General features: G+C 35.7%; 1 protein-coding gene across 9 annotated transcripts in view; it reads right to left on the bottom strand.

Annotated features, from left to right (window-relative positions):
• Window positions 1-25,123, bottom strand: part of LOC117330606 (plasma membrane calcium-transporting ATPase 2-like) — a 172,651-nt gene that overhangs the window by 7,431 nt on the left and 140,097 nt on the right. For 7 of the 9 annotated variants that reach the window (XM_033889029.1, XM_033889023.1, XM_033889028.1 and 4 more), the window contains 11 exons: window positions 18,259-18,607; window positions 17,808-17,950; window positions 17,360-17,484; window positions 16,329-16,508; window positions 15,725-15,919; window positions 15,258-15,449; window positions 14,467-14,680; window positions 13,417-13,628; window positions 11,431-11,538; window positions 10,963-11,145; window positions 40-226 (listed from right to left, as the gene is read on the bottom strand). In XM_033889029.1, coding sequence (XP_033744920.1) covers window positions 40-226; window positions 10,963-11,145; window positions 11,431-11,538; window positions 13,417-13,628; window positions 14,467-14,680; window positions 15,258-15,449; window positions 15,725-15,919; window positions 16,329-16,508; window positions 17,360-17,484; window positions 17,808-17,950; window positions 18,259-18,607 — 2,088 coding nt within the window. Of the gene's footprint in view, window positions 1-39; window positions 227-2,228; window positions 7,570-10,962; window positions 11,146-11,430; window positions 11,539-13,416; window positions 13,629-14,466; window positions 14,681-15,257; window positions 15,450-15,724; window positions 15,920-16,328; window positions 16,509-17,359; window positions 17,485-17,807; window positions 17,951-18,258; window positions 18,608-25,123 lie in introns of those variants that run through there. The other 2 variants (XM_033889031.1, XM_033889030.1) reach the window with 2 other exon arrangements.

A 25,123-nucleotide genomic window follows, 5' to 3' on the forward strand; every position in this document is an offset into this window, starting at 1 on the left:
AGAATCAGTCATCAGCATAAGGAATACTTTCTTGTCGACCTAGCCAAGGGCGGGCCGACTTTTCCTCTACCTCAGGAGAGCTCGCAAGAACAGGCTTTTTGGACACGCCCCCTTTCTGGGCATTTTGCAACGACTGAAGACTTATAACAGAGGGTCGGCTACGCTTATCATAGCTGTCGAAGTGTGTAGAATCTAAGTCCATTTGGAAAGCGTTTACAACACGTATCTGAAAACAGAAAAAAATACACAACAGTTAGACGACAACAAGTGGACAAAGACACAATTACACTAAAGGCAAGCCTTGGGGCATAAATTCATTAGTAATATAGGTGTCACGTTACGATAGTTCTTTGAACATTTCTATAAACTATAAAACTGGTATTTTTTTTTTTTTTTTACGGTTAATGAATAAATATAACTAGTTGATGATTGATATTTTTTATCATAACTAGATACAATGTTACAAATTAAGAGGAAAATGACTAGCTCACATTTCAAATATCATACATGCAAAAACTTTTTTTTCTGGAGGTAGTCAAAATGAAAAAGTTGCTAATGTACATGCAAAATAAAAAAAAAAAAAAAATGAAAATAAGCATGTTGCAAAATGAATTAAAACTTGGTTGCAATTTTGGGGAAAATAAGCCCATGCTTCATATATCATGCTACGACTGTGCTGCGGTAATAGATCGGATTTCCAGATATTTGGAATCTCACATAAACTAGCTTCATTTAAATTTATATATCGGAGGCATTTTTTTGTATATAAACGCTCATTTCAAAGAGATAATGACACAACCCTCAGGTTTTCGACACATTAACCATTTTCTAGTTTCCTATATACAAAGAATTATATCAAGGCATTAAATTAGATAAACAAAATTTCTTCCTGTTTACTCTCAATTCTTTTTTTTCCAACTCCTGTCAAGAAAAAGTGTTCTGGGTGTTTGATCGTGCAGAGGTATAAAAAAGTTGCATTTTGTGAATAAAAGCAAACATTACGATGGAGGTGGTGAGTGTTTCTGTTGAACAGAACTTTCCACAGATTGTCTCTTTAACATTAATGCACTGGTTGGGAAAAACAATTGGGGCAAATTTTACACACAAATATCATGTGCCTCAAAGTTTAGGAGACTTGCAGTGGAGACGATACCTAGAACACATGGACAGATGGGGTCAAAGTTCACAATGATTGCAAGATTCAAATCCATCAATAGGATAGTTAATCAAGAAAAAAATGGGACAGGGCCAGTTTCTTAAAAAAAATATATATATAAAAGGGTGAAATACCAACTTGACATTTACATAACTCCAAGATTTCCATGCACCATGTTGAATTGTCTACCTTTGTTCGAAATCTTCTAAGCTGGAAAAATCATCTGATTAAGACATCAATGTTTGTGAAAATATAATGAATGCAAGTTGGTCTCCACTAGGTACATTATGTAGGTAGGTGAATCATCTTGGTTGGAAATGTGAACGATAATATTTTCACTTTATAGAAAATGAATGCAGGTAATGAAACATTTCCATCCGGTATTTTGACACAAAGTTAAAATAATTTCCCTTAGCAACATAACTGTTTAGAATTCTTGTAATGCTAAATGAATGAATGATGACCATGTAACCATGGAAACGAACTTGTCACTGACATTCAAGCATTCCCAAAATATCAACAATATATACACAAATTTATACATATATAACACCACATGCGTTAATCACAGGTATTCATATGATCTACTGTCATCCAGTTTGAAATTTAAAATCCGACAAAACATTTACAATAGAAAATTTAAGCAATTTCAAATATCAATATTTCGGGCAAGCATGAAATGTCACCAGCAGTAAACTTTTTGTGAGAGTTTAAATTGTTTGAAGATCTAAATACTATGTCTTCTTTCTTCCATTTTCTGAAAACAAATCTGTACACAATGTATATACAATGTATATAAGACACACATGACATTCATCATTGCATTTTGGAAATCTGGTAACCAAGCTACGTAAAAAAAAAAAAAAAAAAAAATTTAAAAGCAAACAAGTTTACAAACATTCTGAAATTGAAAAGTATTCATTTACTATATCATTGATTCTCAATCATACATTCATCATATTAAATAATTTTTCTACAATGTAATTTTGTCGAAGCTTTAAGGATTTTTTCCCCTCAAAATTTCCAATTTGCAGCTCAGAAGTACATACAAACAGAAAATTCAACTCAGGCAAATTTTTTGTTGACATAAGATTTTATTTCAGATTAAAAGCCCATTAAGTGTGTCGGTATCTTCACTCTGTCATATACAGTACAAGCTATGTAATATCATCAAATTTGTACTCAAAACAGGACCCACACATTACTGACATATATGTACACACAATTTAGGTAGGGAGGTGGCAGCTAACTATTACATCAAATTCAGTAAAACATGTGTATAGATCTTCCTCTTTCTCTTCTTTTTTATGCTATGATAACGTCATCATTCCTTTCAATGTCAAATGAAAGAGATAAACATAAGGGAAAAAAAAAAAAAAAATCCTTTTGACAATATAACTTCATCTAGAAATTTCTCAGGGTTATATTTAGACTACATACAATAAAATTGAAAAAATTGGTAATAATCAATATTGGAGAAGACGATTTGTTTGGTCTCCAGCACTTCATGCAAATGCATGAGATAATGAACATTTTGATAATAAAAGTTTTAAGAGTCCGAAAATATACACATTTGTTTTTTTGAATTTAAGACTATCTGACATATAAGGGGTTAATTTACTCCAGGTAATTATATCTGTAACTAGTATCAATGTTAGTTTCAATAATGCCAAAACATGTTCCTATAGTTACTCTACAAACCATATCTTGTCATGATAAAGATTACAAATCTAAAATCAACTAACTTAAGTACTATACAAATAAGTTGGTATAATTGGCAAAGTATCACCCACATTCCGTCCAATATAAGTGTTAAAAAAGTCAGAATAATAAAAAAACCATACAATTCATAATACAATTGACCTATGGCATTCACCTGGCTGTAAACAACACATTAATTAGCCTAATGACAAAACTGTTCTTTCCCGCACCATATATTTCACTTTCATTCAAAGAAATCACTTTATCAAAAGCTCAGATTAGAAAATATACCCGGCCCTGTTTGTTCCCTCATATTAACTGTTAAATATATTTTCATTTTTTTCTGTTGTAGCACCCACACTTTATGGACAAGCGAAAACCACTGAGAACATCGAGGCAAATGGCTAATACTAGGGATATAGGCAGTATCTTCAGTCTGTTGAGGGTTACGAAATTTATCACTGAATTATGTGAACATTTAAACTGAGGCGAATTGTTCATACTGGTATATAGTTATATTTAGGACTATTTCATTTAATTTCTGAATTCCTATGACATTTGGAAATCATGATGTAAAGAAAATGAATAAAAAGTGGCAATCTTATGTCAATGGACAAAAATTAACTAAATATCGAAACATTGTACATTTTTCTAAATTACTACTGTCAAACAAATAAGTCTATGTTCATCTAAATACTATTAATTACTATATTTTGTGTACCTGATGTTAATGTCATACAAAAATTGTGATAACAGTCAAAACCAAATATTCTAATTTTCTACTATCAACTTAGACCTGTAGGGGATATTACCTATTAACTAAAATATTCAAATATATTCATAGAAATTCAAAATATGTACATATTTAGGTTATCAACATTTCATTATGCTTTTTTACAAATAAATATAGAACAAATATATCACTATTCACGATTCTTACATACACACACACACTTACCTCCCCTGTTTTAGCATATATATATATATACATAAACACACATATACAAACACTACCAAACTTTGGAGAAGGAACTCCATACTATATAAATATAGAGGTATGAAAAACTAGGTCAATCTGTCAAGGTCAATGGTTCCCATGGACACCATTGCCAGGAAACAATTACCATGTCAACAATGATGAAAACACATACAGCCAATATTGTCATAAAAAACTGTAAAAATTCATTCATACAAAATTTGTGCTCTAGATTTCTTACAAATGATCACTATATGTCTCCTCCTACACCTGTAAACTACGGTTGTTTCTCACAACAGATGTTTTTAACTCCAGTCTTTTAAAATGTGTAATTATAGATAGACCTCTTGTACACTGTAAATTAGCTCTTTTAATCAAAATTTTAATGTTAATTACCTTTACTTCGATAATTACAGGTAAGATATTGTACTCGGACAATTACAGGTGAATTCACTTAACGTTTTAGGTAATTACAGGTATTTTTATTTTATTTTATAAATCTCCAGTAAAATCTGACAATTATAGGTAAAATCTGTTAACCAAAATCTGAAAATTAATCTTTAACCCTTGTAATTATAGGTAAAAATCTCTCAACCTGGTAATTGAATATAAAATCTCTTACTCTGGTAATTGCTGGTAAAATCTCTTTACTCGATACCCGTTAATTACAGAAGATATTCTTTCATTAAGACAATGGAGTACTGGAACCAAACAAAAAGCTATTTACAAATGTTGTAGAGTCAACACCATGCTATCCATATACACAACAGTAAATACTGCTTTATTGCTATCATTAATCGTGCGCACATCAGTCTTATAGCTTCCCCTAATCTTTCAAACTTTCTAATTATCATGGTGATCTTTCTAACTGATAGAGAATTGTAAAAATCGTAACAGTATCTATCATTTATTTATGAGCCAGTCTTTGTAGTCGATATGGTTGTTTAAATAATCTGACAGCTAAAAAATAATAACAGTACTTACTTTAAAAAATTAACTTAAAGAGTAAACTAATCAAAATAAATTATAAAACAATTTTTAAGGTCCGATACAAAAGTATAAGTGCAGAATTTCGATCACACAATTTTGCTGTAATATAGTCCCCGGGGCATTAAGAAAATTAACTTGAACGAGATTTTCATGAATATATAAGCAAAGATAAATCATAGCATTTACTGTGACTAACCTGGACCCAATAGACACATTCTCATGGAGAATTCCAAACTTTAATATTCATATTTTTCTTCTAAATGTTTCCAATAAGAAATAGATTGTCAGATATATATAGTTTTAAATTTCACTGTAACCAAGCAGGATGAAGGACGCCTTTGGAAAAGGGAACAAACATCATTTCAAAATGTTTCGAAAGAGAGATAATTCATAGAGGTAGGAACCCTACTCACAGTTGACACAGAATCATTCGTTTGAAACTTTTGAAGAAAATAGAATTTAAAGATGGAAATTTCTTCCTGACCATTAATCAATTAACTACCAGCTCATTATAATAAATATTTCAACATTCACACTACCAACAATTTAACAATGTCAACATCTATTATTATATACTACCAAAAGAATTGTCAAATCAATACCTATAATTCAAATACCAGAGAAATTGTTCGTTCTACAAAAAGCAAGTCAAAGATAACTTACCGAATCCTTTTGAGCCAGATATGTAATAGAAATAACCGATCCCTACCCTATATAATAGTCCTGATAACTTCATCAATTTCAGGGATCCTACCAAATAGATTTCAAAACACTCGTCCAAACACTGACCTAGTATGAGAAATACTACAACTGATAATTCAACAAATTTATTCCATGGGAGAGCTAAGTTAAAACAGGCAGGTGTATTTCCACGTAGCTGTCTAAATGAAATCCCTTTTCATATCCCTTCCAACAAATGTCAAGAAGACTCCTCATGTGTTACACTCCATCTTTTGTCATCTTTGTATCAAAACAGAAAACTTGGTAAAATGATATGGAAATACAATAACATACAATAACTACCAAAATTATTGCATAAATAATGACTGAACAAAACAGAGCCAACATATCTACAAAGTAATTTGTTCAAAATTCATCACTCTCGCTACCATCCTTTAATTTCGATATAGCCATCTCCCCCTACCCATTGACATGTATTAGCTATCCCCTCTAATGCCCCTAACCCACCATACCTTGACAAACGGTCTAATGACGCTCCAGCTATGGTTTGGGCCTACACAATCTTTGGTTTTAATATTCAAAAATATAAAATTAGCTTTAGGAATATATGCACTTCTTATTACACTCTCAAAACGTTTGAGATAGTTAATAATATTATATTAATATAAAAAGTATTTAACGCAAGTATAGAAAACTAAAATGACTTTTTTTCAAAGATATGTACATCGAACTGAATAAAAAAACAACATGGACAACATTGCAAGTCGACACCTTCAAGCAGTTAAAGCAAACCTGAGGGAAATGATACGATGTCAGTCTCCATATAGTTACATGATCCCAGACAAATGAAGGTCTACACTACATGGTTCTGTAAGGGAGATAACTGTCGTTTGTGATCTTGCTGTACATTATATACAAAGCCATATTAATTAATAATAATGGCTATTGATAATTTTAGGAGTAAATGCAATGCACATGTTATACACATATAGCCGATTAACAAATAGGAAATCATTTACACAGCATTACACTGAAGGTTTAAACAAAACATCAGCAAATTGTTTTGTTCATACCTTTTTTATTTTATATATATTTTGTGGATACAAAAACAGCTATGTGATGATAATTTTGAACATGGACTCATGGAACTGATAAAGAAAATTTACGTTTGGAGAAAGACGGTTCACATAACATGAATGAGGGAACTTTTATAGGGAGTTTGGGTGGTATAGACCCTAGCACGGTTTGTAGGATGTGCTGAAATAAAGTACGTATATTTCCCCAGACAAAGAAAAAGATATCTATAGCAGGTTTGACAATGGTACAAAATAAACTGGGCAGACATTAGGGTTAAGTTTTAAAAAACACAACTGCAGGTCAACTGACAGTAAAATAGATTATTTTCCAAGTCTGTATCTTACATGTTCTCAGCATTTAAACGACATAAAAACGGGGGGAAAAACAAGAAAAAACACCTTTTATCTGAAATATTGGAATTGAAGTGTTATTTCCAGATAAATCTTCCAGATAAATCTTCCAGAACTTGAACATGATTAACATGATTAATATACAATAACCACTTGACCATAATAACGAACAAAGCACATATACGAAAAAATACATAGAAAATAAAAAAAGGTTGCTATAGTAACAGACATGGATATGGATGCAAATGGACCGGTTTTGGTGCTGTTACCAGTCATAGTCGTTGGTGGGACACAAAGTATGGTGCAGGAGGCGGTAGTGATCACATACTCTTTTGTCTTGTTTTTTTTCAAAACATTAGTGTTGAGAAGTATATAAGTGCTGACATGTAAAATCAAGAGGAGCTTCCTCTTGATGTAACAAAATAATACTATACAATATACAGAAAGTTTAAACGTAAATCGGAACATGATCACAACTGCGATTCTGATTGGCCTCCGTCCACGTCTGGGGAGGAAGGGTGGGATACAGGTTTACGAATCCCCTTTGTTTGCAAAGAGTGGAAACTGTGAATGGACGACATACTATGACTGTCATAGCGTGCATCTAAGCCCATGCGGAAAGCATTGACAACACGAATCTGAAATCAAAAATCAGAAACACAACATAAGACTACAATATATTTACAGGAACACACTAGATCACTATCAACACGGAAATCACAAAAGATGGAATGTATTCATCGCTGGGAGTTTGTACACCCAGTAAATTCTTGTTTAGTATCCTCCACCTGGACATCACAGTCTACAGATTACACACAATCCTGTCCACATACAAGTCTGTCAAGTAAAACATCCAGATCTACACAGTAAGTTTGAAACCCGCCTACAAATTCACCACGGACAACCGGACATTCAACCTTCTACAGCTCAAAGGGAGCAAAGGTCAAACTGAGGACTGGGAGTGTTAGAGAGTAGAAAAGTCAGAGAAAGTTGGATAAGTATCAGACAATCCTGTTAAATACGTGTTTCCTTTCCTAGTACAAGACCAGATTTAAAATAAACAACAGAAACTCTGAAAGTATATAACTGAATAACTCAAAAGAAAGTTTGCAGAAAGAAGTTAGTGCTATAACAACTGAATATATGTTTTCCTACACAATATAGGAAACCAAGACTTCAAATAAACAAATACCCTATACTAACAAGCTGTATCTAGTTTCTATCATTTAATCTCCAATATCTAGACTTAGCTATTACTGAATATAAAATTTCAAGACGGAGTGGGTTTTCTCTTTCATTTATTTAGTAGTTTTATTAGCCTTATCCCAAGACTTGTAAAAAGAATGTCTTATATTAGATATATAGATTAGAGTTGAGCTGATTCCTAAGCACGAAAAAAGGTGATAAAGCATGAGTTTGTACCGATATTAAACCATAAAAAAGTGTCAACCAATCAGAGGTTTCATTTCTCACTATATATACATATTTACAGAGTAATGAATAGTGACAATAGATTATATAAAAAAACCTCTTCATTGTAAACAGTACACATACTGTATATACAACTTATTAAAATACAACAACAATTTCCAACTTTTTATTCCCGTTAAATAGAGAAATGTAAAACCACTACATGTCATCATTTTCCCTTACTATGAACAAAACAACAAGAAACTCATTCACACTTCACAATATTGTAATGGAAAAAATCTCTACACCACAAAGAGTCCTGATCTAATATAGGAATGTGAATTACATGTTTATACAATTCTCCACACTCAAGATGTGTATTGCACAATGGCACATATCAGATTATAAGAGTTTTGGACAGGATAGTGGTGGGCTGTGGGTGGGTAAGTCTGAAACATTCTCTCAAATATCAACAAATTTTTCTTAACAATCATTTTGTCAATTTCTTGTTAGATATTTACACAATGTTTAATGAAAGGCCTCTACTATAAACTAGCTAGCTATCATTCCAATTGTGGTTTTTGACACTGGTAGTAAGGGGAGATAATTAGTCTCTACACTGGAAGGGGAGATAACTTTTTACATGAACGAACATCAATATTCCACTTAACTACTATACAGATATGTCTCCATATGGTTTTTTTTTTTTTGAAATTCATATAAAGAATCTCAGAAATTCATTATCAACAAACAAATCCTTTCATACAGTTTAACAGAAATAATGGGTAGTTCAAATTTCCTTATAGCAACCGAAATTCCCTGCCCAATGAAAGATTAAAAGGAGGACTCCTCTAGTCATATAAGGCGGGAATGAAATAATTAAACACGACTATACACCATAACTATATAGATGTCTCTGTAATACTTTTAACATCGGAATGACTGAATGTCTTTGGGGGCGACTGTTTATGGGCAGGGTTAGTAGGGGCAAGAAGAGGAGATGGCTGTTTGGAAACAAGGGGGACATTTTCAAAGGAGTGGCTTTTCGTTTTGAAGGTAGCATCCAGAGGTGAAAGTGGGGACCGTGGGGAGGGTATGTCAGATGATTTGGTCTTGATGCGAAACGATCTCTCATGGTTGTTGATCGCTTCCTCACAAATTGGGCGCGGGCCCTGATGACTTCGCGAACTACGCAAGCTGTGCAAACTGTGGAAACTGTGTATGCTACGTTTTTCTTCGAGGTCTTCCAGCGTGCTTTTAAACGCTCTCACTACTCGCAGCTGTCAAAGGAAGAAAGAGATTAAAATTTGGCTTTCAGAAAAATAATGTAAGAAAAAAAAAAAAAAAAATTGGAGGAAACTGAAAACACGACGATGATCCAATTTTGTTTGCTATTTGCTTGTGTAGCAAATAACGGGTAAGAAGGTACAATGCAGACCACATGTACTGATCAGCCGTGCTGGGACAGAGATGTACACGAGTCAGCAGACAGCCTACAACCAGATTACCGCAGCTACAATCAGGATACACTAATATACACTGGACACAGAGGGCAAGGAAATCGCACTGTAGCACTCCGTGAGGCTCGCAGCGATCGTCAGGTTTACATATACAACAGCGTCACAGAACCACAGTAGCGATGAGGTGGGAAGCTCAGGGCGGCGGCGGGGGGGTATGGTATAATGCCAACAAAACACATATAGCTTGGAGATTAAAAAGGAAAACAAAAAGACAAAGAAGGGAAGGGTGACAGCTATGAGGTGGAGTAGGTTTATAGCCAAGTATATACCAACAATCTGAACACCAACACTAAACTACCACCTACAGGGATCACTACGAAACCAGTCAAATAATAGACACTAAAAACCTACAAATAAACGGGTTAGTATACAAAATACACATACGTATGGATTCTGAGTACATATATACAGCAACATCAACACACAAATTCACATTTAAATCATTTCACCCAAAAGAAACAATTTTATAGAGGATGCATAGAGCATATCATTTTGTATACTACTCTAAATGCAAAAATGTTATAGAAACTAAAAAGTTCAATTCAAAACAAAATTAATTCTATCTACATTTTTAATATATAAGTTCAAAATTCTAGTTAGAAGAAAATAGGCAAACCATTCCATTAAAATTAGTATTGTTGAAATAACCTTATTAGGTTCACACGGATGCATGGTATATATTTTTAAGTAAAATTAAACTTCAACATATTCATTTTGTTAATCTTAAAAGAGACAAGAGTCACTGCATAAGTTAATAGCTGCAAAATGTCATATTGCTATGTTTCAACTTTCATAATTTTTTACGGATTAAATTATTCACATTTCAAATTAATTTCTTTTTTTCTTTTTGATAAGATTCCATCCTGTATCCTGACACTGAATATGTATTTTCTTGAATAATGTAAAGCATTATAATATGTAGCGTATATACGGTATGATAATTTGAAAGTTACTTGGTAGTGTTGACATCATCAAACACAAAATCAGTGAAATTAGCTTCAATTTGGGTGAAAATAAAGGACGAACAAAGGATTTGCAGCAATTGTGTGTCTCTGGTGTATTGCTTGGACTAAGACAATAGTTACAAGCAGCGACACTTACCTGCTGTTGTAGTCGAGTGAGTCCACGGACCCAGAGGATCTGGCCGCGACGTCCACCCACGTCCATTTCCTGAGCATTGCTTTCAGGACCATCCGACAAATCGTGGCGGTCCGGAACTGGGGGATGGGAGCCCCAGCTGAACAGGTGTTTGGGCAGCTTATGAGTTGGAACTGTGGTGATTATCTGTATGAGAGAGGTATTGTAATAAATTAAATGTATTCCCTAAATAATAACTTAAACATACGTTTTAACAACACTATAGCAGACAAACTGATAAGGTATAAGCTTCCAGACTGAAAATATGGGATCATTTTTTAAGAAAATTTTTTTTTTTTTTAAATAAGACAGAAAATATTTTAAGAAATTTTGTGAAGTGCTAAACTTTTAATGCTTTAGAAAATTAAAATTTTGAACATTTGAAGATTATATATTTCATGTTGGGCAATGAAGTAATTATGTGGACCTTACCTGCCCCCATAGTAGAACACCGACTCCCAAGAACACACACCACAGCCATTGGTCTATAGAAAGACCTTTGGTTTTAAATGCATATCCTCCAAACTGAGTTATAATTATCTGTAAATAGGGAAAACAATGCTGATTTAAAACAATACTTCAGGAGAACATTTTAAGTCAATATATTGCAATGAATCGCATGATATCAAGTTACCGTAGACAATCGTATGACATCAAGTTACCTTAGACAATCGTATGACATCAAGTTACCTTAGACAATCATATGACACCAAGTTACCTTAGACAATCGTATGACATCAAGTTACTGTAGACAATTACATGACACCAAGTTACCTTAGACAATCGCATGACACCAAGTTACCTTAGACAATCGTATGACATCAAGTTACTGTAGACAATTACATGACATCAAGTTACCATAGACAATCATATGACACCAAGTTACCTTAGACAATCATATGACATCAAGTTACCTTAGACAATCACATGACATCAAGTTACCATAGACAATCATATGACACGTTACCTTAGACAATCGTATGACAGCAAGTTACCTTAGACAATCGTATGACACCAAGTTACCTTAGACAATCATATGACACCAAGTTACCTTAGACAATCGTATGACAGCAAGTTACCTTAGACAATCATATGACACCAAGTTACCTTAGACAATCATATGACATCAAGTTACCTTAGACAATCGCATGATATCAAGTTACCTTAGACAATTACATGACATCAAGTTACCTTAGACAATCGTATGACAGCAAGTTACCTTAGACAATCGTATGTCATCAAGTTACCTTAGACAATCGCATGACACCAAGTTACCATAGACAATCACATGACATCAAGTTACCTTAGACAATCATATGACACCAAGTTACCATAGACAATCATATGACACCAAGTTACCTTAGACAATCATATGACACCAAGTTACCATAGACAATCGTATGACATCAAGTTACCTTAGACAATCGTATGACATCAAGTTACCTTAGACAATCATATGACATCAAGTTACCTTAGACAATCGCATGACACCACGTTACCTTAGACAATCATATGACACGTTACCTTAGACAATCGTATGACATCAAGTTACCTTAGACAATCATATGACATCAAGTTACCTTAGACAATCATATGACATCAAGTTACCTTAGACAATCACATGACATCAAGTTACCTTAGACAATCATATGACACTAAGTTACCTTAGACAATCACATGACACCAAGTTACCATAGACAATCGTATGACATCAAGTTACCTTAGACAATCGTATGACATCAAGTTACCTTAGACAATCATATGACATCAAGTTACCTTAGACAATCGCATGACACCACGTTACCTTAGACAATCATATGACACGTTACCTTAGACAATCGTATGACATCAAGTTACCTTAGACAATCATATGACATCAAGTTACCTTAGACAATCATATGACATCAAGTTACCTTAGACAATCACATGACATCAAGTTACCTTAGACAATCATATGACATCAAGTTACCTTAGACAATCATATGACATCAAGTTACCTTAGACAATCACATGACATCAAGTTACCTTAGACAATCATATGACACCAAGTTACCTTAGACAATCGTATGACACCAAGTTACCTTAGACAATCGTATGACACCAAGTTACCTTAGACAATCGTATGACATCAAGTTACCTTAGACAATCGTATGACATCAAGTTACCGTAGACAATCGCATGACACCAAGTTACCTTAGACAATCGTATGACACCAAGTTACCTTAGATAGTCATTATGAAATGTGACATAAAACTAATAAAAAAGGCTAATTCTGGTCAAATGAAAACTGTAAAAGAGTTCTGCTTGCGCTTGAAACAATTAGTTTCAACATCGGCATGCTAACAGATACTTTTAGTAGAGTGTTTTGATCTTTGAAATTACATCTGAAGATCAAATCTGAGAGTGGCTTCCCCTTACCTGAGAAACGAAAGTTCCAATCCAGATACCAATGAATACTGGGTTCCGTCTTAAACCCTCTATAATGTTACGCTGCCCATGAATTTTTCGAGCATTTATTTCATTACAAAGAGTCATCATTACAAATGTGTTGAAAATCAATGTGAAATGCTGGGTGGGGGGTGCGTGAAGTGACCCTCCCCGACCATCGTCGATACCAAATAAATCAGCTCCTGAATCATGGGAAAAACAAGGGAGAATGTATTAGTCATTTTATCTACATTATCTAACTATAGGAAAATCAAAATAATGTTAATAAGAATGTCAAAAAAGTTCTCAATATAGGTTATAAATTATCCTCAGTCTGTATGTCAAGAAACACTGTCGAAGAGTCTGTATGTCAAGAAACACTGTCAAAGAGTCTGTATGTCAAGAAACACTGTCAAAGAGTCTGTATGTCAAGAAACACTGTCAAACAGTCTGTATGTCAAGAAACACTGTCAAAGAGTCTGTATGTCAAGAAACACTGTCTAACAGTCTGTATGTCAAGAAACACTGTCAAAGAGTCTGTATGTCAAGAAACACTGTCAAAGAGTCTGTATGTCAAGAAACACTGTCAAAGAGTCTGTATGTCAAGAAACACTGTCAAACAGTCTGTATGTCAAGAAACACTGTCAAACAGGCTGTATGTCAAGAAACACTGTCAAAGAGTCTGTATGTCAAGAAACACTGTCAAAGAGTCTGTATGTCAAGAAACACTGTCAAAGAGTCTGTATGTCAAGAAACACTGTCAAACGTAGCTAAAACATGACTAGATATCATTCTTGCAAATCTATAGAAAAATATATTTCAAAAGCCATCCCTAGCTTGTCAACATTATTTTTTCAAAATTATGTTTCGTTTTCATCTTCCCCACCATTCAATACCTTACCCAAATGACAAAAGTCTGCAGACAAAAATTGACAGTATAACAATGTTTCACAGACTTGGACATACAATGTACTAACATTACGACTTGTGAAAATCTCTTTTTTTACTCTAAAAATAAAAAGAGCATCATGATTCACCTACCTGCAAACAGAATAGTAAAGATAACTATTAGCTGGTAGATCGCGTGACCAATGATATTTTTTGTCATGGTTCTGGAGATAAGGGCTTTTGTGCGACCGTAGGGACGTCTGTTGAGCAGTTCCTCGCTGGGCAGCTCAGTGGCGAGAGCAAGGGATGCCAGCGTGTCCATGATAAGGTTAACCCACAACATCTGGATGGCCTTCAGTGGACTGTCCTGTGAGAGGAATGAAAAGAATAATTATCACTGCCGCCCAAAACAAACAAAAACTTCACATTTTATCAGAAATTCTTCTTATATGACAACAGGCAACAAAATATAATAATTAATACAAAACAGACTATCAAAAAAATCAGAGAGTTCAATGAATGATGTTTATGAGTGAAATGATGGCGTGGTCACCAGGAGGTGGTGATTTTTGTCAATGGAAGAGGTCAGGAGTAGATAACAAAATAGAAATAGAGATATATGTGTTGACACAGATCCCACAATGAAGGAACTCTGTCCAAAATGTCTTGGTAAATCCATGTTGGCAACAGACTATGCCAAAATAGAGGATATATTTTACAATATACTTGGTTTTAACCCGAACCATCTGAGGGTATGAAGACATAGTATAATAAATATATTTAAGTTTATGTACCATCGTTCAACTGTATAGGGTCCAAAATCCATATCAAGATTATTCCCCATTCTCAATCATGTTGCCATGTTACTTTCTGAAAATTCATTCATATAGGTACAAACATATGAAATAAATGTTACGATCGTGGTAGAGTGCGATATGACTTACATTGATGATACAGGCACCGAAAAATGCCACAAGGACAGCGACAACATTGACAGTGAGCTGGAATTGGAGGAACTTAGCAATGCTGTCGTATACGTTTCTGCCCCACATCACAGCCTTGACGATACTTGTGAAGTTGTCGTCTGTCAGAATGATGTCCGATGCTTCCTTCGCTACATCTGTACCCGACAAGCCCTGTATAAAAAGTCAAGACTACAATTAGGAGTGATCAGAATATGACTTGTCTGTCGTTCAATGTAGAAACCTTGATAATGAAAATCTGTAATGAATAATCAGTGTATAGGTCTTAGAAAATTCTGCATATTGTATTGTATTAAGCACTCTTAATAGGAGCATATGCATATATATAAACACAAGTATTTCAATTATTCAACTGTTAGATTTTTTATTGAATTGAACAACAGCCATGTTTTTTTAAAGATAGAATAGATGGAAAATTAGAGACATACCATAGCGAAGCCAACATCAGCCTTTTTGAGAGCGGGACCGTCATTGGTGCCATCACCCGTGACTGCCACCACTTCTCTGTTTGACGAGATCTTACTGTCGATGATGCCTTTGACGAGGACGTATTTGTCCTGTGGAGATGACCGGGCAAGCACCCTCAATTTCGGCCACACCTTGTCCAGTAGCTCCTGACTCACCTGATAACAAAATTACAACATCAAGGTTTTAAGGAAACCTCACTTAGTATATTTCCCTTACCTGCTTTGATATGTATGAAGTTTGATCAAAATCTCTAAAGGAATAAAGCCGTTGAAGAGTGTTGATACACTATGGCATTACATACATATGTACGTACGTACATACAAAATGGAAGGAGAGGAAACCTATATTAGTCCCTTGGTTTACCCTGTAGGGGAATAATAAATGGCAACAATCACTATGATTTTGCAAGATACACCTGGTTTTTTATTCGGTGATAAGCTTAACAATGTTTGACCAAGATAAAGAATGACCAATACTCAGAATTCCTTTAACAAGAATCTTTAATCAACGTTAAAAAAAAAAGAACTATTTATGCAGTAACAAGGTTTGGCCTCACAAACCTACCTCGCCATTATGGTCCCTGATACGCTTGTTGAACTCCCTGCCCTCCATGACGAGGAATTCCTCCCCAGGTTTCAGGATACCACACTTTGTGGCTATGGACCGAGCAGTATTGACGTTGTCACCTGTCACCATTCTCACTGTGATACCAGACCGCTGACATTTCTTGATAGCCATTGGTACCTGTACGGATCAGAAATGAAGTCAGAATTTTTTAAAAGTATATTTTTCCAAAAGAATTACTTTCCAACACATGGAGATTTTGTAAAATTATCCTCCATATCAAGCTGAAGTTGCGAACAATTATAGTGTCTTGTAACCCTAGTAAATACTAGCCGCACTATTCTTGCTTGGCTAGAGAAAACTTTGCATGATCAGTTAAGCGCAAGACCAGAAAGTCATAGGACCCGGCCTCGTCAGTCAATTAGGATGGAGAGATTCACATCCACAATCAGGATAGATAAATTCACATCCACAATCAGGATAGAGAAATTTACATCCACAGAATGCAATGCTTCATTAGTCAATCAGGCAAGAGAAATTCACATCCACTATTAGGATAGAGAAATTCACTTCCACAGTCAGGATAGAGAAATTCACATCCACAATCAGGAAACAGAAATTCGCATCCACAATTAGGATAGAGAAATTCACATCCACAATTAGGATAGAGAAATTCACTTCCACAGTCAGGATAGAGAAATTCACATCCACAATCAGGATAGAGAAATTCACTTCCAGTCAGGATAGAGAGATTCACATCCACATTTAGGATAGAGAAATTCACATCCACATTTAGGATAGAGAAATTCGCATCCACAATCAGGATAGAGAAATTCACATCCACAGAATTCAATGCTTCCTCAGTCAAACAGGATGAAGAGACAATATTGACCTTATAGTGACACACTCAAAAGTGGCAAGTTCTTGTGTTTTTTAAATGCATGGCTCTACTCCAAAATTGAGACTTGACATATCCAGCTCTGTTTTAAAGGGCCAAAGTTTTATTAGATAAAGAGGTCTGAAGCACTTACCTCTGGCCGGACGGGGTCCTCAATGCCCACAATCAGTATACAGGTAAGCCCAGACACGATTTCATCCTCGTTCTCCCAGTCTGGGTCCTTCTCTATTGCTACTTCATGTTCAGCTGCCTCTCCTCCTGTTGGTTCAAATAACAAATAAATATATATCAATACCAATATATACACACATGACATCAAACCTTCACTCCGAGACAAACAGAAACTGCAGACATCAATACAATAGAGAAATAATCAGGGGCTCAACAAAACATATTGTGACAAGTTTATACAGATTATTTTAGAACAAAATTCAAGTACTTTTCCATATAAACACTTAATTTTAAGGATTTTTTTTGGAAAATCTTTTAACGTTCTTTTACTTTAGAAGATTTATCTTTTGAAATTCTGTCCTTCCCTCAACTTTTTGACTTCGCTATTGACAAAGGATAGAGATACTGACCCATGACAAAGTCTTTATAAGCCATACAGATTGTCCGCAGTCCGTCACAGGCCATTGGCTCGATGACATTGCTGACAAGTCTCTCCTGCTCCTCCACGGAAAACTCGCGTGGGACGCCATTACAGTCGAGGATGTAATCACATCTACAAAAACAGTGAAAAATAAAGATCTGCAGTCATGCAACATATGCTGTAAATGTTTATATTTTAGTGGTAACCTTCGTTTAGCAATATTCTTATTTTGGCGCTTGTCGTGGTGAAGGCAATTTGCAACATTACAATTGAGCTATTTGTAGTTTCAGTATATTGTTGTCAATGAGAGGTATTTGGGTGTACCAACATACTGCTGTTCGATTTAATTTCAGTTATAAGCAGAAATTTTAGAGCTCCCAAGTAAAAGTGTTTACAGTATCTCACACTGAAACTAGACAAAAAATTCTTGCATTCCTTACTTCTTTAATACAATTTCTGATGCTCCCTTTGTGAACAGTCTGAATCCTGGTCCGCCAGGTCTTGGTATGATTGTACTCATGGATTTACGGACAGAGTTGAATGTATAGACTTTAGTGAGGGAACCTTCTGGCATATCATTCCTGACATCTTCATAACTCTGCTTCATGTCCAGAACAAAACCCAGCAAGGCACACTCCGTTTTGTTACCGATCTGGTCAGGCAGGCCACCGTCCTTGGACGGTATAATGCGCGACGTGTAGCCACTGTTGATGGAGATTCCAGGGACCATAACATCTTTGAAAGAGTCCGCCAGGGTGGCATAGTTTGGAATTTGTTTATAGTGGATACCTGAAACAGAAAAAGAATGTCTTATCAGCACATTCTGCATGTCTCTTGTGTGAAATATTGTCTGTATGACGTCATCATGCTCCAGATGAATGCAGTCATTATTAAGATTGTAGATAAATTTATACATGAAATCATGAATGGATGAATTTAGATTTGACATCATCCTTTGCTAAGCTTGCATGTGGAATAATTCAAGAACAAATTCATTTTTGAAATAATCTATATAACTCAAGTATTTTTTTCTGTTTCGACACATTTTTTCCATTTTGTTACATGAATTGTATTGAATAACAGGCCAGGCTCAAATAAGATTTCCTCTGAAAATGATAAAGCATTTATTATTTACAGATAAAACCTTATTCACGGTGTACTAAACAGTCTAGGCCTATATCATCTGTCACTTTATGTTACTTGTGATATTATTTACGGATTAAGTCATCTGTAACACTATCCTATATTTAAAGTCAAATCAGGCTGATATTTATTCTATTTCATCTTTTTTTTACTGTGCTCATTCATCACTTGAGCTGTGCAGCAAGCACCTTGGTTAGCTCTCTCCTGGCAAACCAATTGTCTGTCAATGTATATTAACGGCGTCGTGTATCTGCGACTAGACTTGACGTGAAATGGAGGTGATATTAATTAACCAGTGTCTTGTTCCTGCTTTAGCCCACGAATACTCTGTTACCAGATTCACCGTGACACTGGGGGATAGCAACAGAACCAACTGTCGCCTTGTATTATGCAATATTGTGCTGTGCTTCAATATTATGGCCGACACATCCTAGTAGTCGATCAAAAAATCCCAACATGTGTCACATTTTGTTACGAAACACAGCTATTGAGGACATTCAACATCTTAAAAACACATACAGGGAATTATATGAGCCCGAGAAAGATATAAAATCATGCATTTAGCATTCAAATGGTCTCGTTTATTAACAGGAATCTGAATAACAATGAAACGTGCCTGATGTAATCCTACTATAAGAGGTGGACAAGATGTGCTAACATTGAGAGATCTGCTTTTCAATAAGGAAATGTTCTCGAAAACAATCGCCTGACAAATATTGATGACTCTTAACAGATGAGAGATGTTCATGACTCATCGTTTTTTTCTGTCAAATCTGTGGGCCACAATGACATGGATTACTGACTATATAAGTGCTTTTTTGAACTTTTATTGTAAGAATTCTGTAAGAATTTCAAAAAAAAAAAAAAAAGTATATGTACTACTTAAGAAGGCTTCAATGAATCCTGTTTATTAAGCGGCAACTTAAAAAATTATAAAAATGATTTGCCTACAGTTGATTATTTTTTGAAAGCCATAGCTGATAATAAGAACGGATTGTCATTGGTCAAGCATCCACTTCTACCATACATATGAATATTAATCATCAGGTGACCCGAGAGAAAAAAGATATAATATTCAAACTGAAGTCTGGTGTTAAAACTATGCTAACTTAGCATCAGTCTGCTTGAAAAGGTTGTGGTTTTTATCAGAATATTTTTTGTTCATGATAAAAACCCTCAATGTTATAATCTAATACACCTTTAGTAGTTATGTACCATAGAACCAGTCTGTTATGTACTGTAGACCTGGTATGTTATGTACTGTAGACCTGATGTGTTATGTACCGTAGACCTGATGTGTTATGTACTGTAGACCTGATGTGTTATGTACCGTAGACCTGATGTGTTATGTACTGTAGACCTGGTATGTTATGTACTGTAGACCTGATGTGTTATGTACCGTAGACCTGATGTGTTATGTACTGTAGACCTGATGTATTATGTACTGTAGACCTGATGTGTTATGTACTGTAGACCTGATGTGTTATGTACTGTAGACCTGGTCTGTTATCTACCATAGAACCAGTCTGTTATGTACTGTAGACCTGGTGTGTTATGTACTGTAGACCTGGTGTGTTATGTACTGTAGACCTGATGTATTATGTACTGTAGACCTGATGTGTTATGTACTGTAGACCTGATGTGTTATGTACTGTAGACCTGGTCTGTTATCTACCATAGAACCAGTCTGTTATGTACTGTAGACCTGGTGTGTTATGTACTGTAGACCTGGTGTGTTATGTACTGTAGACCTGATGTATTATGTACTGTAGACCTGATGTGTTATGTACTGTAGACCTGATGTGTTATGTACTGTAGACCTGGTCTGTTATCTACCATAGAACCAGTCTGTTATGTACTGTAGACCTGGTGTGTTATGTACTGTAGACCTGGTGTGTTATGTACTGTAGACCTGATGTGTTATGTACTGTAGACCTGATGTGTTATGTACTGTAGACCTGATGTGTTATGTACTGTAGACCTGATGTGTTATGTACTGTAGACCTGGTGTGTTATGTACTGTAGACCTGGTGTGTTATGTACTGTAGACCTGGTGTGTTTATGTACTGTAGACCGATGTGTTATGTACTGTAGACCTGGTGTATTATGTACTGTAGACCTGATGTGTTATGTACTGTAGACCTGGTGTATTATGTACTGTAGACCTAGTGTATTATGTACTGTAGACCTGATGTGATATGTACCGTAGACCTGATGTGTTATGTACTGTAGACCTGATGTGTTATGTACTGTAGACCCTGATGTGTTATGTACTGTAACCTGATGTGTTTATGTACTGTAGACCCGGTGTGTTATGTACTGTAACCTGATGTGTTATGTACTGTAGACCTGATGTGTTATGTACTGTAGACCTGGTGTGTTATGTACTGTAGACCTGGTGTGTTATGTACTGTAGACCTGATGTGTTATGTACTGTAGACCTGATGTATTATGTACTGTAGACCTGATGTGTTATGTACTGTAGACCCGATGTGTTATGTACTGTAGACCTGGTGTGTTATGTACTGTAGACCTGATGTGTTATGTACTGTAGACCTGATGTGTTATGTACTGTAGACCTGATGTGTTATGTACTGTAGACCTGATGTGTTATGTACTGTAGACCTGATGTGTTATGTACTGTAGACCTGATGTGTTATGTACTGTAGACCTGATGTGTTATGTACTGTAGACCTGATGTGTTATGTACTGTAGACCTGATGTGTTATGTACTGTAGACCTGATGTGTTATGTACTGTAGACCTGATGTGTTATGTACTGTAGACCTGATGTGTTATGTACTGTAGACCTGATGTGTTATGTACTGTAGACCTGATGTGTTATGTACTGTAGACCTGATGTGTTATGTACTGTAGACCTGATGTGTTATGTACTGTAGACCTGATGTGTTATGTACTGTAGACCTGATGTGTTATGTACTGTAGACCTGATGTGTTATGTACTGTAGACCTGATGTGTTATGTACTGTAGACCTGATGTGTTATGTACTGTAGACCTGATGTGTTATGTACTGTAGACCTGATGTGTTATGTACTGTAGACCTGATGTGTTATGTACTGTAGACCTAGTGTATTATGTACTGTAGACCTGATGTGTTATGTACTGTAGACCTGATGTGTTATGTACTGTAGACCTGATGTGTTATGTACTGTAGACCTGATGTGTTATGTACTGTAGACCTGATGTGTTATGTACTGTAGACCTGATGTGTTATGTACTGTAGACCTGATGTATTATGTACTGTAGACCTGATGTGTTATGTACTGTAGACCTGATGTGTTATGTACTGTAGACCTGATGTGTTATGTACTGTAGACCTGATGTGTTATGTACTGTAGACCTGATGTGTTATGTACTGTAGACCTGATGTGTTATGTACTGTAGACCTGATGTGTTATGTACTGTAGACCTGATGTGTTATGTACTGTAGACCTGATGTGTTATGTACTGTAGACCTGATGTGTTATGTACTGTAGACCTGGTGTGTTATGTACTGTAGACCTGATGTGTTATGTACTGTAGACCTGATGTGTTATGTACTGTAGACCTGATGTGTTATGTACTGTAGACCTGATGTGTTATGTACTGTAGACCTGATGTGTTATGTACTGTAGACCTGATGTGTTATGTACTGTAGACCTGATGTGTTATGTACTGTAGACCTGATGTGTTATGTACTGTAGACCTGATGTGTTATGTACTGTAGACCTGATGTGTTATGTACTGTAGACCTGATGTGTTATGTACTGTAGACCTGATGTGTTATGTACTGTAGACCTGATGTGTTATGTACTGTAGAACTGATGTGTTATGTACTGTAGACCTGATGTGTTATGTACTGTAGACCTGATGTGTTATGTACTGTAGACCTGATGTGTTATGTACTGTAGACCTGATGTGTTATGTACTGTAGACCTGATGTGTTATGTACTGTAGACCTGATGTGTTATGTACTGTAGACCTGATGTGTTATGTACTGTAGACCTGATGTGTTATGTACTGTAGACCTGATGTGTTATGTACTGTAGACCTGATGTGTTATGTACTGTAGACCTGATGTGTTATGTACTGTAGACCTGATGTGTTATGTACTGTAGACCTGATGTGTTATGTACTGTAGAACTGATGTGTTATGTACTGTAGACCTGATGTGTTATGTACTGTAGACCTGATGTGTTATGTACTGTAGACCTGATGTGTTATGTACTGTAGACCTGATGTGTTATGTACTGTAGACCTGATGTGTTATGTACTGTAGACCTGATGTGTTATGTACTGTAGACCTGATGTGTTATGTACTGTAGACCTGATGTGTTATGTACTGTAGACCTGATGTGTTATGTACTGTAGACCTGATGTGTTATGTACTGTAGACCTGATGTGTTATGTACTGTAGACCTGATGTGTTATGTACTGTAGACCTGATGTGTTATGTACTGTAGACCTGATGTGTTATGTACTGTAGACCTGATGTGTTATGTACTGTAGACCTGGTGTGTTATGTACTGTAGACCTGATGTGTTATGTACTGTAGACCTGATGTGTTATGTACTGTAGACCTGATGTGTTATGTACTGTAGACCTGATGTGTTATGTACTGTAGACCTGATGTGTTATGTACTGTAGACCTGATGTGTTATGTACTGTAGACCTGATGTGTTACGTACTGTAGACCTGATGTGTTATGTACTGTAGATCTGATGTGTTATGTACTGTAGACCTAGTGTATTATGTACTGTAGACCTGATGTGTTATGTACTGTAGACCTGATGTGTTATGTACTGTAGACCTGATGTGTTATGTACTGTAGACCTGATGTGTTATGTACTGTAGACCTGATGTGTTATGTACTGTAGAACTGATGTGTTATGTACTGTAGACCTGATGTGTTATGTACTGTAGACCTGATGTGTTATGTACTGTAGACCTGATGTGTTATGTACTGTAGACCTGATGTGTTATGTACTGTAGACCTGGTGTGTTATGTTACTGTAGACCTGATGTGTTATGTACTGTAGAACTGTGTGTATATGTACTGTAGACCTGGTAGTGTTATGTACTGTAGACACTGATGTGTTATGTACCGTAGACCTGGTGTGTTATGTACTGTAGACCCTGGTGTGTTATGTACTGTAGACCTGATGTGTTATGTACTGTAGACCTGATGTGTTATGTACTGTAGACCTGGTTGTGTAACCCTGTACTGTAGACTTGATGTGTTATTACTGTAGACCTGATGTGTATGTACTGTAGACTGGTTATGTACTGTAGACTTGATGTGTTATGTACTGTAGACCTGATGTGTTATGTACTGTAGACCTGATGTGTTATGTACTGTAGACTTGATGTGTTATGTACTGTAGACCTGATGTGTTATGTACTGTAGACCTGATGTGTTATGTACTGTAGACCTGATGTGTTATGTACTGTAGACCTGATGTGTTATGTACTGTAGAACTGATGTGTTATGTACCGTAGACCTGATGTGTTATGTACTGTAGACCTGATGTGTTATGTACTGTAGACCTGGTGTGTTATGTACTGTAGAACTGATGTGTTATGTACTGTAGACCCGGTGTGTTATGTACTGTAGACCCGGTGTGTTATGTACTGTAGACCCGGTGTGTTATGTACTGTAGACCTGATGTGTTATGTACTGTAGACCTGATGTGTTATGTACTGTAGAACTGATGTGTTATGTACTGTAGACCCGGTGTGTTATGTACTGTAGACCTGATGTGTTATGTACTGTAGACCTGATGTGTTATGTACTGTAGACCTGATGTGTTATGTACTGTAGACCTGATGTGTTATGTACTGTAGACCTGATGTGTTATGTACTGTAGACCTGATGTGTTACGTACTGTAGACCTGATGTGTTACGTACTGTAGACCTGGTGTGTTATGTACTGTAGAACTGGTGTATTATGTACTGTAGACCTGATGTGTTATGTACTGTAGACCTGATGTGTTATGTACTGTAGACCTGATGTGTTATGTACTGTAGACCTGATGTGTTATGTACTGTAGAACTGGTGTATTATGTACTGTAGACCTGATGTGTTATGTACTGTAGACCTGATGTGTTATGTACTGTAGACCTGATGTGTTATGTACTGTAGACCTGATGTGTTACGTACT

The sequence above is a fragment of the Pecten maximus genome, chromosome 7 (genome assembly GCF_902652985.1).
Source record: "Pecten maximus chromosome 7, xPecMax1.1, whole genome shotgun sequence".
NCBI classification, from domain to species: Eukaryota; Metazoa; Mollusca; class Bivalvia; order Pectinida; family Pectinidae; genus Pecten; species Pecten maximus.